Below are 18,553 nucleotides of genomic sequence, written 5' to 3'. Positions count from 1 at the left end.
ACTGTTGTTGATATTTAAAAAATATATTAAAAAAGTAGTTCTGGCAAATACTAGTACTAATTAGTCCTACTTACTATCTACATTATCTATCCACATTATCTATCTATCTATCTATCTATCTATCTATCTATCTATCTATCTATCTATCTATCTATGTCATTAAAATAAATATTTTATTTACTTTTTTAATTTATATTTATCTAGCTTACTTTTTACTTTTTGTTCTGGAAGTAAACTTCTTTAAGTTTTATTTATGATCAGTATTCACTATTATTTTTTTCATAAAATCCCACCTCTCACCTGCTGGGCAATCTGATTGGATTGAGTGGATTAAAAAAAAAGAGACAAAACCACGATCTTACCTTGCTGCTGTTACGTTCCGTCTCTGTCTTCTTGTTGTAGAATGGCTCATCCCATTTGTTCTCTGCTTGCCAGGCATATTTTAAAATGGTGCTGAGGACAGCCTCAAAAAGCAGGATAACCAGATAGATGATGAGAAACGTGTTCATCGACCTGAGAGAGATTTACACAATTGATTTGGAGCCATGAATTAAAATAAAGGTGAGAGAGGATTTGCATTTTGTGTACAATGAGGGAAAAAATTATTTGATCCCCTGCTGATTTTGTACGTTTGCCCACTGACAAAGAAATGATCAGTCTGTAATTTTAATGGCAGGTGTATTTGAACAGTGAGAGACAGAATAACAACAAAAAAATCCAGAAAAACGCATTTCAGAAAAGTTCTACATTGATTTGCATTTTAATGAGTGAAATAAGTATTTGATCCCCTATCAATCAGAAAGATTTCTGGCTCCCAGGTGTCTTTTATACAGGTAAGGAGCTGAGATTACAGTAGGAGCACTCTCGGGGAGTGCTCTTAATCTCAGCTGGTTACCTGTATGAAAGACACCTGTCCACAGAAGGAAGCAATCAATCAGATTCCAAACTCTCCATCATGGCCAAGACCAAAGAGCTGTCCATGGATGTCAGGGACAAGATTGTAGACCTACACAAGGCTGGAATGAGCTACAAGACCATCGCCAAGCAGCTTGGTGAGAAGGTGACAACAGTTGGTGCGATTATTCCCAAATGGAAGAAACACAAAAGGACTGTCAATCTTCCTCGGTCTGGGGCTCCATGCAAGATCTCACCTCATGGAGTTTCAATGATCATGAGAACGGAGAGGAATCAACCCAGAATTACACTGGAGGATTTTGTCAATGATCTCAAGGCAGCTGGGACCATAGTCACCAAGAAAACAATTGGTAACACACTACGCCAATGAAAGACTGAAATCCAGTAGCACCCGCAAGGTCCCCCTGCTAAAGAAAGCACAAGTACAGGCCCGTCTGAAGTTTGCCAGTGAACATCTGAATGATTCAGAGGAGAACTGGGTGAAAGTGTTGTGGTCACATGAGACCAAAATCCATCTCATTGGCATCAACTCAACTTGCCGTGTTTGGAGGAGGAGGAATGCTGCCTATGACCCCAAGTACACCATCCTCAGATGACAGGACAACTGCACCGCATCAAAGGGACGATGGATGGGGCCATGTACCATTAAATCTTGGATGAGAACCTCCTTCCCTCAGCCAGGGCATTGAAAACAGATAGATATTCCAGCCTGACAATGACCCAAAACACACGGCCAAGGCAACAAAGGAGTAGTTCAGAAAGAAGCACATTAAGGTCCTGTAGTGGCCTAGCCAGTCTCCAGACCTTAATCCCATAGAAAATCTGTGGAGGGAGCTGAAGGGTCAGCCACAAAACCTTAATGACTTGGAGAGGATCTGCAAAGAGGAGTGGGCCCAAATTCCTTGAGACGTGAGATGTGTGCAAACCTGGGGGCCAACTACAAGAAATGTCTGACGTCTGTGATTGCCAACAAGGGTTTGCCACCAAGTACTAAGTCATGTTTTGCAAAGGGGTCAAATACTTATTTCACTCAATAAAATGCAAAACAATGTAGAACTTTCTGAAATGTGTTTTTCTGGATTTTTTTGTTGTTATTCTGTCTCTCACTGTTCAAATAAACCTACCATTAAAATTACAGACTGATCATTTCTTTGTCAGTGGGCAAACGTACAAAATCAGCAGGGGATCAAATAATTTTTTCCCCTCACTGTATATGGAGTAAGTGACGCATAGAAAAAGAGGGAAAAAAAAGAGAAAAAAGAGAATAAACGAGAGAGAGAGAGAGAGAGAGAGAGAGAGAGAACTTCGTACTTCTCCACTGCTGAGCGTTTCTGGGACTTGCACTTGTAATTCAGAGCCATTTTAGACTCCATGCCTGTGTACACGGCCACACCTGGACAAAAACAAAATGAGAATAATTACTCAAATACAAAACACTTTACTGATTTTTTTGATGGAAACTCATAACAGACTTATAACTTAAAACACACAGAAATGCTTAAGTGCGAAAAAAGGAAATGTAGAAAACCTACCAAATATTTCTTTGGTGTTTTTCAGCCGTGCTCCTCGAAGCAGGAGGTTTTCAGGTCCTAGAGGTCTAAACACAACCGATCACATAGCCATTAGCGAGTTCTCAGTGTAATTATGAGCCACAACAAACCATAATTTTATGACTTACAAACCTACCTAACGATCTCCTCCCCATATTGTGTTACTGTGATTCTCCCAACAAACCTGTGAAGAAACAGATCATTAATAATAATAATAATAATAATAATAATATTATCTTAACTGCTAAAAAGATTTTATTGCCTTGTTTCTCATACCTGTACAAATCTGGCTCAGGCTGCTGGCACTCCACTACAGCCTGCAGTGACTCGAGCCGGGACACGGACTGGGACACGGCTGTCTCGGGTACTGCGTAGTGAGTCTGAATACAGAGGGGTAATGAACTAAGCAGCAAAAATGACTTAATGGCACATTAGCCTGTTAAAATGGAGAAGACAGCAGATGGAACACTACAGTATCTACAGTGTGGAAATGGTAGCAAAATCTGATTTTTGTTCTTTAATGAACATCTCAATAAAATTGTGTCCAAATTCTGCAATTAAAGAAAATTACCATACTTAGGTTATCACTCAGTGAAATCTTATAATTAGCTCAGGCAGAAAACAGGCTCACTTTTATTTAAATAGCGCTTATAAAACTGGACATTGCCACAAAGCAGCTTCACAGAAATATATACATTCAGACATAAGATATGAATTTAATCCTTTATCTGCATGAACACAAATGTTCTGAGTTACTAAGCAGAGTGTTTTGCACATTACATTTCTCCATCACCACTACCATATGTTTGGCTGTTCCACGATTTTGGCACCATCCAGCACTGTTTTCGTCTTAGTGAGGACTAGACAAGAATCATAGCAGTGCATCAAAAATTTCTAGGTCTAACCAAACTTTGTATGGGCTTTCAGCAAAAACAGGCTGAAAATCATAAATGTTTAAGAGGAATACCAATTTATCATATTTTTGACAGTGTTGTCTTGCAAACTATAGATTCAATTAATAAATAAATATTCAAATGATAACGAAGTATTCAAGCCTTCAGTTAGAACTAAGCGATGAAAACGTACTATTTTTTCTCAATGATATCAGCTGAACTGAAATGAATAGACATCTTATGCACAAACTGGTGTACGTTGCTGCTTTTGTACAGCGACACACAACCAGGCAAAACAGACATACAGAGCAAATAATGGCACTATATGAACATAACCCACAGGAAGTAACTGGGGTTTGGTGTCAGTTTTAGTTATACTAAACTAGTGTGAAAATTCATACAGCCACAGACCTTCAAGTTTGTCTCTCCGTCTAAACTGGCCGTTGTGATGTGACATGTCCCTTCTGCCCGATCTGAAGACAACAGCACCAGATCAGCCGGAAACGTCTCGTCTTTCGCTACTCGCACTATGTCTCCAACCTGGAGACATTCAGAGAAGCCATAACAATGTGACAGTAGTCTATATAGCTCCTTTCAATGACAATAACGATGAATGAGAATTAGAAATGAAACTCACTCGTATATTCTTGGAGCGAGTCTGCACCAAACTGCCACTGCGCACCACAAACACCGGAGCGCCATTAACTTCATTATCTGCTTTGTGTCTCAGCCAGTCCTCATAGCCCTGTATAGTGTGTGTGTGTGTGCATGTGAAACAAAGAAAAAGTACACAATTCCTCTTTTAACCATCACAATATTCCGTAAATCAGTGTGCTAATCTATCCAATGTTTAATACACAGATACCAAAGACACAGACATGAAGGAGGCATGGCCTCTATGTATCTGTCTCAGTGAAGGTGGTGTGGCCATAGTGCCTTTTAGCATCAGTGAAAGAAGACGTGGCCTCTGTGTGTGTCAGTCTCAGTGAAGTAGGGTGTGTTCTTTGTATGTGTCAGTCTCAGTGAAGGAGGCATGGCCTCCGTGTGCATCAGTGTTCAAGACAATGTGTGTGTGTGTGTGTGTCAGGCTCAGTGAAGAAGGCGCAGTCGCTATGTCTGTCCCTCTTGAATTTACACTCAATTCTCCTCCTATTTAATGGATAAACTTTGGATTTACACACCTATGACATCATGCCAATTTTAAAATATCAAACAAATGACATGTAAACAAAGCTATTTCTTAAACACATAACTGCTGCTATAGTTCAGTTTAAGAAGTGTGCTAATCAATAAGAAAACCGCTGCCCAAATATACAGTAACCCCCTCAAAAAGATTGAATGCCAAAGGCCAATTCATTTTGTGTTTGCTATACAAAAGATGTTCAAAGTTCAAAAGATGAATATGAGACGATAGATTAGAATTTCAGCTTTCAACAAAGAGTGGGGAAAGAAAGGATCTGCTCATGATCCAAAACATACAAGCTCATGAGTCAAGCATGTTGGAGCTGGCGTGATGGCTTGGACGTCCCTGGCTGCTTCTGGAACAGGTTCACTACTCTTTATGGATGATGTAACTCATGATGATAGCGGCAGAATGAATGAAGAAGTCTACCGCAACATTCTGTCTGCCAATTTACAGAGAAATGCATCCAAGATATTTGGAAGGAATTTCATCATGCAAGACAATGACCCAACATACACTGCCAACACAACACAAGACTTCATCAGGGGGAAAAAATTGGAAGAGTTTAGATTGGCCCAGTCAGTCACCAGACTTCAACCAAAATTGAGCAGCATTCCATGTTCTCAAGAGGACACTGAAGGGAAAGCCCTCCCCAAAAACAAACAACAAACTGAAAGAAGCATCATACAAATGAATGCAACAGTTTGGTGATGTCTGTGGGTTGCCAGCTTGATGGAGTTATTGCAAGCAAGAGATTTGCAAGCAGATGTTAAGTGTTATTTGCATTAAAAGCATCTGTACATATACTTTTGCTCACCAAATAAAGTGTTCAAAACATCTAGATGTACAAATAAGAAAAAAATTCTCAGAAAAGAAATTCTGAACTATCACCTCATCTCCATTTATTGATTTCACACTCAGAGATGCATTGCAAACACAAAAGAATTAGTCTTGATGTTCCAATACATTTCAAGGGGACTGTAGAAAAGCTCTGTAGCTCTATTTCTCGCTTATACTTTAATGATACTTTAACTGTTTAACTCAAAATATCACCACTTATGTATTATGACATACAATAGTTTCATCAGCTAAACACAGAAGACTCACCTGTTTAATGGCAGTTACTGTAATGACAAAAAATAAGGGAAGTCCGCTCGTCACAGGGGAAGTTGGGGTATCTATCATTAACTGCAGAAAGAAGTAGAGTGTCATAAGAGAGATATCCAGTACTGCAGCTCTCAACAATGACAAAAACCCAAACAAAAATACAAAAATAAATGTGTTTAAAATAAAATTCTAATATAATTTTGATTTTGCTCAGATTTCTTTCAAAGCTCCATAACAATCTGACTCTCATGACCTTTACTCTAAGATGGCAGATTTGATAAACAGCAAGCTGCCTCAAGGGCAGTGGCATGATTTAATAGAGGTTACAAAAATAATATTTTTTCAAAGTGAATTAGATAACAAACCTTTACCAGGTAAACAAACAAATGTCATCAGTTCCACAGAGTTCAAATAAAACTATTTGATAGACAGTATAAAGGAGAGTACAAGAATACACGATTCAAGACAGAGTGTTGTTAATTAGAGCCATTCAGAAGCCTGCTACAGATGCCTGCTAAATTCCTCATGGGTATGGTAAAGCACTTCACACCCACACATGCATACACATATGTACACACAAATACACATACATGCACACACACACATAGACACACACAGACCACATCAGAGGTCTTACCTGGACAAGGAAGATGATGAGGAAATAAAAATTGGCTATTCTTCTGAACTGTTCAAACAGATTTTTGGGAATAAAATTCCATATGGTGTACTGCAGAGAAAACATGAAAGCTGTGTGAGTGATTATCATCAGACACAGAAAAGATAAAACAGTTATAAAAAAAAAAAATCATATATATATACACACACACACACACAACATTTAACATGCACAAGAGCAAAAACATATCATATCAGAACACTTCAAGTTTCATATCACAATACATGATTTTACTATGAATTTTGCTGTGAATAAGACTAAAGCTCTATGAGTAATGTGAATAGACTGCCAATTTTAAAAGCGCCCATCATTTTTGTATGCAGACTATAGGTTTTGTCGTGCTACAGAGGTGGTTATGTAATTATCAGACTCTCTCAGTCCAGACTTACCTTGGAGGAGATGATTCTGTTATCCGCAAACCTCTGTGGAATGTAATGTCCGTGCTGAGGGAAGCGGTTTGCGATGTAAACGGTTCTGGTGTCACTTTGATGTGGCGGGTCGAAACCCTGCAAGAGGGGAACACAAATAGGTCAGACATTCTGACTGTCTATGTCTCCTCGTTTCTCTGTGTCCAAAACTTTCTTGCAAGTAGCATTTATTTATTGTATGTATGTATGTATGTATAGATGTGATTGACTTGTTTGTTCCAGTGGACAGAAAACAGGAAAAATTCAAGAAATTAAGCATATAATATTATAATGAATTATGAGGATTAAAATTTCTTAAATGCAAAATATCTGGAAAATCAACCCAAGATGATGTAACTCCAGTAATACTAATAATATTAGAAAAAATAAAAAGTCTAAAATTACTAGAAACTTAACATTAGCTTAGTCTTTAAACATATAATCAGGTCCATAAGTATTTGATCATTGACAATTGTTGTACTTTTGCCTAGGTACATCGCCACAAGAGGAAAAAAAAATCAAATGCAAAAACAAGAATCAATCAAGTTGTTATTGAATTGTATATTTTCAGCTTTAATTCACGGTTTTTGACAAAATATTGCATTAACCATTTAGGAAATATAGACATTTTCACCCCACCTTTTTCTTTTCTTTTCTTTTCTTTCTTTCTTTCTTTATCTTTTACATAGACCCTTATTTGTACAGGCTCAAATATAAATGAAGAAACTAACAAAAGTAAGGACATTCTTGAGTTAAAGCTCTTGTAATGTTTCAGCTATACTTTTAGCTCTCCATCATTTTTCAGGATGCTAATAAAAAAAAACAACTGATCAAGGAACCAAAGGACAGGGTGACAATCCCAAAAGTGGCTATATAATGGTATACTTTAGCAACAAAATGTAAAATCATAACATTATTTCTTTATGCCTATGTTTTTATAGTTCTGCATATTAGCCACGTCGCTACACAAAATCGAGAACAAATTGTCCAATTCTTTAACTCTGACTAACCCTAGCAGGCTACAGTGTAACATGCCAGATTTCATTTTCTATGTAGGTGTGCAACACTAGGCCACCACGTCAGCGACATCTGAACTGAGATCTCAAATAATTCTGCAGCCCAACCCTTTGGAGATTGTGATCTAACATTTCTTTAGCTCCACTCTCACAACTTGCATTGACAAGGAAAAAAAAAAGTTTGGAAGGCAACAGTAGAGATTATACGTGCCTCTGGAGTGTATACATAGCTGGTATGATTATGTACACAACAAATAAATCAAAAACTCTTGACTTTCATACTGTTTAGTGTGTTACTCTGTGTGTTACTAGTTAGCTGTTGAAGTTATGTATATAGTTATGAAGGTTCTTCATTGGAACTAAGAAAGTTTCTTTGCCTCTTTGGTCGCATCAGTGTAATTTTTCAGGTCACTGTCCATCTGAACTGTGAAATGCCGTCCTATTAGTTCTGCAGCATTTGACTAAAACTGAGCAGAAAGCATAGCTCTTATACTTAAAGTATGTTCAAAATGTACCCTGCTACTTTTACCAGCAGTCAAATCATCAATAAACTCCAGTGATCTAGTTCTATTGGCAGTCATACATGTCCATGCCACAACACTGCCTCTACCATGTCTGCCAGATGATGTGGTATGCTTTGGATCACGAGCCCTTCATTTTTCCTTTTACATACTCTTCCCTTTCCACCATTTTGCTACGAGTTACACTTTGTTTCATCTGTCTAATAAATATTGTTCCAGAGGTTTTCTGCAATGAGATGCTTATTTAACATTTCTAGATAGAATCTAAAAAGGTAACGATGTGATTAAGTTTACTGACATCTTCAGAACAGTTTATGCTTTATGGTATTGTTAACAGTGGTAAAAGGTGATTTTTTGGTTTGTTTGTTTTATTAACTTCGAGAGAGCAAAGAGAGAGGCTGCTCTAACAAACAGAGTGCAACATGAAAGGTAACTATAAATAGATAAAAACACGACATCATAAATAGTTGTAACAGTTGGCAAAAAGGTGGTATAAGAGTGATAAAATACTTCAGGACATACTGTAATAGGAAGAATCGAAACTACAATCACACCAGACCACTGTGCATCATTTTCCTATAACAGCATGTCGCCAACTATATAACTCCAAAGAGATCATCAACTGGTGAGATTTTAAGTTCCTATGTAGAGACAAATTGGTGAAACAGCTTTAAAGATGGTGAAGCGATTCTGGGAAGACTGTAAGAGAAAGCCTAATGTTAAGAAATTATTTAAATATTAGATGTCAAATGTATTTCTGAGCTCTAATCTCTGTAGAATGACAGGCCTCCAGGAGCATGAATGACAGCACATTACTTTAACTCGTAAAATAAAAATGGCCTTGAGGAGGAAACGTGCCCGAGTGCTGGCCTGAAAAGTGCATTATTAATTCAGACGTAGAGCAGCAGAACAATTCATTTCAGAAAGGTCTCGGTGGCAGCACTGCAGACTTAAATCACTTACGACTGAATTCCACTACCGGCTTTTTATTTACAGTCCCTCAGGAGGCGATGTGGGATGTCAGACATGACGCACAGCAAACAAAAATCATATTCCTGATGAAGATTAAATCCCACGTGAACAAAGACCAAGCTTTTTTTTTGTGAGGACATGACCTCTTGCAACACAAGTAACTAGATTATGATGCAATTTAGATTTCTAACTTAACTACTGCACATTTGTCAGAATAATTAAATCCAAAGAGGGACACTAATCTAATCACGGCCTGATCGATCGCCATGACAACACGAGCCATTTCCATAAAGCAGCTAAGAATGGAAGAAACCTTTCTACTTTTCTTTCGGCTCTCTGGTATTTTGCAAGACGATAAAAAAGAACAAATGAGAAAGAAACAGAAAGGCAAGCTCACTAGCCAGGTGAGCCAGCACTATACTAATCTGACAACAATATTTCAGAATTCTGACTAACAAAGAAACTAAATTCAGAAATATTTGCAAGGAAGTAGTAAAGATCATTCGTGCCTGTGGTGAGTGTGCGTAACCCTTACAATATCTTTATATGAAGACGAAGACTTCTGTCTGCAGAATTCGAAATAAATAATATCTTTAATTTTCACCACCAGTGTATGCTTTTCTTTTAACCATATAGCGATGAATTAATATTGTGATATTTTTGGATCAGGTTATCGTACCATGACAAACCTTCACTTGGGGTGTATATTTTATCATTGAAAACTCTCCGCTATTAATTTTTATTAGCCCATAAACTCAAATGTAAAAGCCATTTACGTTCATATTAGGCAGAGACATTATTAAAAAAAAGGATTAGAAGCAAGAGACTGGATCAGGGAATAGAAACAAGATTTTAAATATTAAATATAGGTTTGCTTTAAACAGAAACAATACTTTTGCTTCTGCTCCAGCATTGCAAGCCCCCACATCATTAGAAACTGGTTAGAACAGATGAATAAATAATAATTTAAATAAGTTGCTGAACACAATTTTACAATTAATAAGACATATATTTATAATTTAAATATTTGGTTCTGTTTTACTTTCTTTTCATTCTCTGTAATGTTTCTAATCCCTGTTCAAGAAAGACTTTCACTTTTAAATATGGCTGAGGTGGCAGTGAAATAAACACAAGAAAGGCATTTCATTTACAGCTGCTGTTTCTGTTCCATGGAAATTAGTGAGTTTGGAAGCCACGTCACCCAGTCCATGCGGCAACACTCACTTTCAACAGCTGCCCTCGCTGAGCTTTTGTGTTTGCAGTGTACACACACACACACACACACACACACACACAGTACACACTCTCCAATGGCAGTCAACATCTGAATCGGTCAGATGTCTCACTGCCTTTTACGAAAACCATGCACACAGTAAATGACGTCATCCTACTTAGTAGATTAAACCCTGACTACAAAATGGATTTCACAAAGGAATTCAATGCAAGAACTACATTTTTCATCTGTACAGCTACACAACACAGATACCACACATTCCACCCACTATTAATTATACATTTGTCACAACAGAAGTGGTTCAATAATGGTGGAGTAGGAACATGTGTGTGCCTCTTAGTTACTGTGTACTTCTGAAAATAAAAATAAAAACCAGAACATTTCACCTTAAGGAAAATCTTGGTGCACGTTAACACACTTTACATTCATTTTGCATGCCACGTCCTTCATTTTCATTCAGAAAAAGAAAAGAAAAAACAGCAAAGAGAAATTTCCCAGTATGCTGAAGTGTTTAAAGCTGACCATTAACAGAAATATTATTATTATTATTATTATTATCATTACTACTACTTCTACTATACTACTCCATAGGAACAACTTATTCACAGAGACTTATACACCAAACACCAATTAAAAATGAGTGTGATCATTTAATTGTAAGTGGATTTTAATGTAACATTTATGGAAGGAGTCTCCAGTGTTAGCATCTGTAACAGTCAGATGCACAGCTGGAAATTTGTTTCTTGGCATCATGACAAGGTTTTAGTTTTATTATCTTCATGAAAGAAACATAGAGGCTGGTGAGGGAATGACTGTTTAAAGCTGCTACAACGTAAATTAGAAAAGGAAATAGTTTTGTGGATGTTCCACAGCATTTAATAAATGAATAACAACAAATGTCATTGTCATAATGACAAACAAATCTAAAGAGCTTATATAATGATTGATTCCTTTGCCAAAAGTCATAAGTTATGGAAGCTGGTCTGGGCTGTTTAATGTGTGATATAAGAATAGTTTGTACGTACAAACAATGGGCACTTTGCTCATTTATGCATTTATCTAAACTGCTAATCATGTGTCTGCAGTACAGTGCATATAATCATGCTGAAACCTGTCAAGAAATATTGTGATTGCTGTCAACTTAATCAAACATCTTAAACCAAAACTGCATAGTTGTTGGTACCAGATGGACTAGTTTTAGTATTTCAGAAATGGCTGGTCTCCTGAGATTTTGACACACAGAAGTCTCTATAGTTTACACAAAATGGTGAAAAAAACAAAAAACATTTTGTGAGTGGGGGATCTGCAGGCTGAAACACCTTGTTGCTGAAAGAAATCAAAGAGAGTGGTCTGAACTGACAGGAAGACAAACTCAAAAAAGCACTCTATAGTACAATAGTGGTGAGAAGAAATGTAACATGCTTGCACATCAAACCTTCAGATGGATGGGCTACAACAGCACAAGAATACATTTGGTTTCACTCCTTTCAGCCATGAACAGGAATCTAAGGCTATCAATGGCATAGATCTAATCACACTGGACAGCTAAAGACGAGAAAAATACCAAATGGCTTTTTTCAACGGTCCAGTTTAGGTGAGTCTGTGCCCGTGATAGCCTCAGATTCTTTCTCTTGGCTAGCTCTTATCTATACGAAGATAAAAGTCACAGAGATCACAGATTTTCTTTGTTCTGATATTTGATGCAGGCAGTAAGTGAGGCTCTTGACCTGTATCTGCATGATTATTTGCATTTTGCTGCTGCCACATGATTGGCTGATCAGTTTGCTGCAAGTATGTGTAGGTATTCCTAGTAAAAGGGACAGTGAGTGAATGTATGCTGTATGTGAAAGGCAGAGTCTTGACTTTTCTTTTTTAGGATTTATATTTACACATTTAAACATTTCTTATATTTATTAGACTAAGCATATTTTTCTTAAATAAGTGAGTTTTGTGTGAAAGAGTTAAACCCTGAAACCTTGAATGCTATCAGTGTTGGGTGATGCTCAAAGTTTTGGTTTCAGTATTGGTTTTAGAAAAATTAATGTGATATTGTGTTATCTCTAGCTAAAATGGGTTCTTATGACATCAAGATTTCTACAGGAGGGAAATTCCTTTGTAAAGACACAGTAATGTGATTACACAGCTTTTACAAAGGAAACTTTAGGATCTCTCAGGATATCTACTGAATCTCTTCATTTCATTGCACATTCGAGTTAACATTTCTAAGAAAGTGAATTTTTACAAAGCCACCAGACCGGCTCACATTCCACCAAGTGTACTTAAATTATGCTTAGAATAAATGCTGAAGGCACTTACTGATGTAACTAATGTGTTTCTTTCTCTAGCAACCACATGACTGAGGAAATTCAATTTGTGCCTCTGCCAAAGAAATTTAGCATTGCAGGTTTTGATAATTATTGTCCTGTGGAAATAAAAAAGCCTTCGACGTTTTGTATTGCCTTGAATAAACTGGCATACTATATGGTTTGCATATAGACAGAAAGATAAGCACCAACTTGTCATTATTTGCCACTGATTTCTTTTCTATTTACTACTATAATGTTTACCCGCTTTAACCACTTTATCAGATTTACTCAACATATTAGGTCACTGGTTATTTCATCATTTTGACGTCTTAACTGAAATAAAGCAAATTCCCCAGGGTTACGGAAATGTTTAAGGAAGTAAGTGTGAGACCTCACCAGAAGAACAACACATGATGAGAACTGTTCTATGTTCCTACCACACCAGAGGAAGGGTTACAGTCATCTAAAATAACAAGCAAAACACACAATGCAACTGTGGCATCTATGCTTGGGCGATATAATGATTTAATAATACACCATTTAACATCAGAGTTCACTAGTACAGAGCTATCACTCAGAAACACATTCAAAAGGGCAGGCTTTTGCCAAAAAGAGCTACAGCGAAGTGTGTAGTAATAACAGCAACATCAGAAAAATCACAAAAGACCTGTACATTTATGCCATTAAAAATCTCCTGTAAACTGGAAAATTGTGAGTAAAATTCATTAAGCTTTAATAACCAGCTTTTAAACAAAGCAATGAAATGAGACACATTAAAGAGATGAAACACAGGCTGTAATAAATCAATACATTAACAAGACAAGGGAGCTTAATTAAATATATCAAATTAATGGAGCTTCTTTTCCCACTGAGCTCCTGTCTTTGAGAATAATGCTACAGCCATGAAAAACACGACAAAAACAAAGCAGAATTTCTAAAATAACAATAATAATTCTCCAATTTCCTTGTAAGCAAAGACACTGTAATGTATGAATAAGCATTTTTCTCTGTAGAGAATTAAAATCTTCTAATGTTAGAGTGGCAAAAAAAATGAAGGAATCAAACAGGTGATTCAGACTTTCTTTTACGCCAAATCATTATTTTGTATACATGTATTACACACACACACATACATATATATACATATATATACACATATATATATATATATATATATATACACACACACACACACACACACCAGCCATAACATTATAACCACCTGCCTAATATTGTGTTGGTCCCCCTTTTGGAATATTGTTTACATGAAAGGTGGTGGCTTGCCTTCTTCCCATAGTGCATCCCGGTGCCATGTGTTCCCCTGGTAAGTGAGGCACATGCACCCCGCCATCCACGTGATGTAAAAGAAAACATAATTCATCAGACCACGACACCTTCTTCCATTGCTCCATGGTCCAGTTCTGAAGCTCACATGCCCATTGTTGCCGCTTTCGGCGGTACACAGGGATCAGCATGAGCACCCCGATTGGTCTGCGGCTATGGAGCCCCATACACAACAAACTGTGATGCACTGTGTATTCTGACACCTTTCTATCAGAACCAGCATTAACTTCTTCAGCAATTTAAGCAACAGTAGCTTGTCTGTTTGATTGGAACACACGGGCCAGCTTTCCTTCCCCACGTGCATCAATGGGCCTTGGCTGCCCATGACCCTGTCGCCGGTTCCACTGTTCCTTCCTTGGACCACTTTTGATAGATACTGACCACTGTAGGCTGAGAACACCCCAAAAGAGCTGCAGTTTTGGAGATGCTCTGATCCAGTCGTCTAGCCATCACAATTTAGCCCTTGTCTAACTCGCTCAAATCCTTATGCTTGTCCATTTTTCCTGCTTCTAACACATCAACTTTGAGGACAAAATGTTCACTTGCTGCCTAATATATCCCACCCACTAACAGGTACCATGATGAGATAATCAGTGTTATTCACTTCACCTCTCAGTGCTCAGAATGTTATGCGTGATCAGTGTATATACACATATGCTCCTAAATTGAAAGCAATTACATATACATATACATTAATGGGTGTTAAACAAGAGTACTTTAAAATGAATAAGGTAAAATATAGTAAACCTGCATGCTGTTAAGCATTCATAGTGATTCATACTGACACAGTAAGGTGTGGAAGTGAAGGCTACACACACCCCCTTAACTCATCTCAGGGTAGGAAAATCTTTAACACATGATCCTTTACTGACACTCAGAGAGGCCACACCTCCTTCAAGGGGGATGACATGCACACAGTCCATGACTCCTTCACTCATACTGACCTACACAGAGGCAACTCCTCCTTCACTCATAATGACACTCACAGTGATCGTGCCACCATTCCTGATGCAAACACAAAGTGGCCATTCCTACATTCATACTGACAGACACAAAGACCATGCATCCTTTACACACACTGACATATATTGCCCCTTAAAACCTGTTCTTCCTGTGTAATGCTGACATCGTGCATAACCTGAGCATCTGATGCAGACAGCACACACACACACACACACACACACCTGTAACATCTATACAGTGACAACAGAAAACCTGTCAGGTGAGATCAACTCTACCTGCAGGCTGAACAATCACCTAATTAACAGCCTGCAAAGTCAAACGGCAATAAATCTGCTTTTGACCACGAGGGAAAATACGCTAACTTGTGCATGCTACACGACATGGAAGAGGCACAATGTTCTGGAAAAATCATTCTAATTTGTTACGGTGATATACATGCTACAAGTTTGAGTGAAGAAAAAAAAAAAAAAAATCACAGATCATATGACAGAAATTGTATGATAATGACTAAAATTCTCCTTTCATTAAATACTGAAATACACTAATGTGTATTGTGGAATGTCCTCCTTGCAAGAATGTGAAAAACACATTTCTCCTTACATAAAACTTGTCAACAATTATCATTATTATAAAACTAATGTCAATTATTTTTTAATACAATTACGATGTATGCTGCACAAGCCCCTGTGTGTGAATAACATAAATAACACCAACATTCCCCAGTTTCATGAAAACACTTTCTGTTTCTGTTCGTGTTCAGGATTCCCTGCAGGAAGTTTCACGCCTGACTTGTGACAGAAAAGACGGAAAGGAGAGATGTTAATTATGGAGGAAATAAACGCTTAGGGAGATGTGAGAAATCAAACGCTCACTTTAAATGAAGCTTCAAATAACCGGGCATAAAAACACGTGTGTGGCTTTGCTGTTAAAAGTAGCAGATGGGAAAAAATGAACCAGCAGCATTACTATTATTATAATCTAGACTAATCTGGCAGGATATTATTTCACCAGAACAGTGAATATAGCATTTATTTATTACGTGACTCATTATACTGACAGATAACATGCCTACACAGCACACCAGTAGAACTAGATCAGTTTTAGTCTATTCTACATCTTTCTGTAATTACTAATACAACTGAATGATACAGCAAAAAATATATCACAATTTTACAACAGGTAAAATACAGTAGTGCTCTTTAAAACATTTTGGATGATCTAGATGGCTCAATACATGTCTTTTATTTATTTCAGACATACTCTTTTAGATTTATCTACGTATGGAAATGAAAAAAAAATTGTTACAACTTAAAAGACCACTTAAATATTTTAACATTAAATCAGTTTCATCCTGTTTCATATATATATATATACCTCGAGATCCACAATCTTCACATTTCCGATAAACAGGCTGAGATGTACTTTATGACAGTATCGATATTCTGATGTCATACCGCCCAGCGCCTTGCTACCAATATACATTTATATTAAACAATAGGCAACATAAAAAGAACTATTTCAGTTTCTTTCAATATTTTTAGACAATTAATTCCTAATTGTAGTAAATCAACTAAATTAAGATAAATTGTTTTTAAAAATAAATGTAGAATATGTTTTTAAAAATAAATTTAGAATGTTTTCAAGAACATATAGATATTTAACACTTAAAAAAAAAGACAACTAAATTCGTAACAAAACTCTAAAACAAATTGAACATTTTACAAATGTAGACGTAATGTAGGCTTAAAAGGTGTTATCACATCTAGTCACATTATTACTTCTAAGAGAAGAGGACACGCCCTTTCTTTTTCACTGTAATAGTGATTTAATCATTTTAAATTGCTCTTTTTTGCTGAGATCTGACAGCTGTAATGTGTATAAAGTGTTGTGTAAGATTTTTTTGGCATAGGTGTAGGCATGATCTGTCCTCACACCTGAAAAACCGGAGTATAATTACACACAGGGACAGAAAGAAAACTGAAAGTACACACACTTATATCAGTCATATAGATCATTACAAATCTGTGACAGAGATGTTGAACTCAACTATTAGAATTTTTTTTAAATCCTGAAATACAAATATCACCAAACAACAAGAGAGGGAATGACTATTCAGTTCATTCATATAGATTTTATGTCAGTATGGCATCAGTAGGTCGGTTCCTGTAGCTGTAATATATAACATTCATTTATTTGATAATATTGCCTACTCCTGTGTGACGTCATTTAGGCAAGTTAGTGAGTGAAACTACAGAAAAGGCTCATCATACATGCAGCTTTTATTTTATTATTCGGTTAGTTATATAGCTAAATACTTTAGAACTATACAAATATAGAAAATACTGGACTTCACACAACTCATTAAAGTATATAGCTAGCTGTGCTGTCACTCACAAAACCATAGACTTTTCTTCTAAAAGCTAAGTTCGACCGCTAATGCTAATTAAAACCTGACAAACATCAAATATCCTCTCTTATTAAAGGTTCAATTATATATAAAATAAAAGTAAATCCTCTGTTTGTTTGTTTTTTAACCCAGAAAAGTGTAACTCACCAGCTGTTGCCGTATCCACCGCAGCATCCTCGGGATTTTAGCTTAGCTTAGTTCAGCTAGCTGAATAAGATGCTTTGCTAACGGATTAGCTTGCTAGCTAGCAAAAGTTAGCCAGCTCGCCTTCCCTTTCTCCGCCGAAATACTTCCGCAACATGTATATTTTCCTTCCACACAAGATTCTTCTTCTACACATTACGGCATGCACGGCGACAGAAGTGGTGTAACATTAAAAATGAACAAGAAAATAAAATAGATTAGTCCTTCATGTCTGAGGTAAAGTGAAGCTCCTTTTCCTCCCACTGACTGAATGATGTTGAAACAACAAACCGCTCAGACACACACACGCGCAGGTTGCCAGATTGATTCAAACACACCAATTAAGTTATTTTCTTGTTGCCAGATTGATATATTCAAAAGTTATAAACTATACAAGTTGTAATTTTTAGCATTTATAAACGGTTGTTCATTTAATAGCCTCTCTTTTTTTCTTTTTCTTGAAGTTAATATTGCAAGATTATGTCAGTTACTCAGAAACTGTAAATCGTAAACATGTCAGAAAACATAAAGTTACAGCTTTACCTTTTTTTTTTTTTTTTTTTACAAAGTGCTGACAGTGAAAACCACAAATGGTAAATAAACATAAAATATAATTTATTAAAGAAACGCCATTTTAAACGAATAAGAACTGTAATATGATGGATGTCATAGATGGTTCCTCATTATCACAAATAGCAAAAAAAAATTGTCTAATAGTGTACGTTAAGATATTTATGTCAAAATCTCTTGGTGCCAGATACCACAGCACACCTTCAGGTATCTAATGGAGTCCATGACTCGACGGATATTAGGCGATCATAATGTTGCATGCAGGTGTACTATATTTTACTTTATTCATGTTAAAATTCTCTATTG

At 36.7% G+C, this 18,553-nt stretch overlaps 1 protein-coding gene across 5 annotated transcripts in view; it reads right to left on the bottom strand.

Moving 5' to 3' along the window:
- Positions 1-17,968, bottom strand: part of atp11b (ATPase phospholipid transporting 11B) — a 49,450-nt gene extending 31,482 nt beyond the window's left edge. For 4 of the 5 annotated variants that reach the window (XM_058400630.1, XM_058400632.1, XM_058400629.1 and 1 more), the window contains exons 1-11: positions 17,642-17,968; positions 6,714-6,830; positions 6,286-6,375; positions 5,649-5,729; positions 3,996-4,103; positions 3,770-3,898; positions 2,742-2,845; positions 2,602-2,649; positions 2,448-2,512; positions 2,227-2,308; positions 363-513 (exon numbers count right to left, since the gene is read on the bottom strand). In XM_058400630.1, the coding sequence (XP_058256613.1) occupies positions 363-513; positions 2,227-2,308; positions 2,448-2,512; positions 2,602-2,649; positions 2,742-2,845; positions 3,770-3,898; positions 3,996-4,103; positions 5,649-5,729; positions 6,286-6,375; positions 6,714-6,830; positions 17,642-17,668 (1,002 nt within the window). In that variant the 5' untranslated portion in view covers positions 17,669-17,968. The remainder of the gene's footprint in view (positions 1-362; positions 514-2,226; positions 2,309-2,447; positions 2,513-2,601; positions 2,650-2,741; positions 2,846-3,769; positions 3,899-3,995; positions 4,104-5,648; positions 5,730-6,285; positions 6,376-6,713; positions 6,831-17,641) is intronic. The other variant, XM_058400628.1, reaches the window with a different exon arrangement.
- Positions 17,969-18,553: the final 585 nt, after the last annotated feature.

Source organism: Hemibagrus wyckioides, linkage group LG10 (genome assembly GCF_019097595.1).
Source record: "Hemibagrus wyckioides isolate EC202008001 linkage group LG10, SWU_Hwy_1.0, whole genome shotgun sequence".
Classification (NCBI taxonomy): domain Eukaryota; kingdom Metazoa; phylum Chordata; class Actinopteri; order Siluriformes; family Bagridae; genus Hemibagrus; species Hemibagrus wyckioides.
The sequence above is the reverse complement of the archived record's forward strand: the minus strand, read 5'-3'. Positions and strand labels throughout refer to the sequence as shown.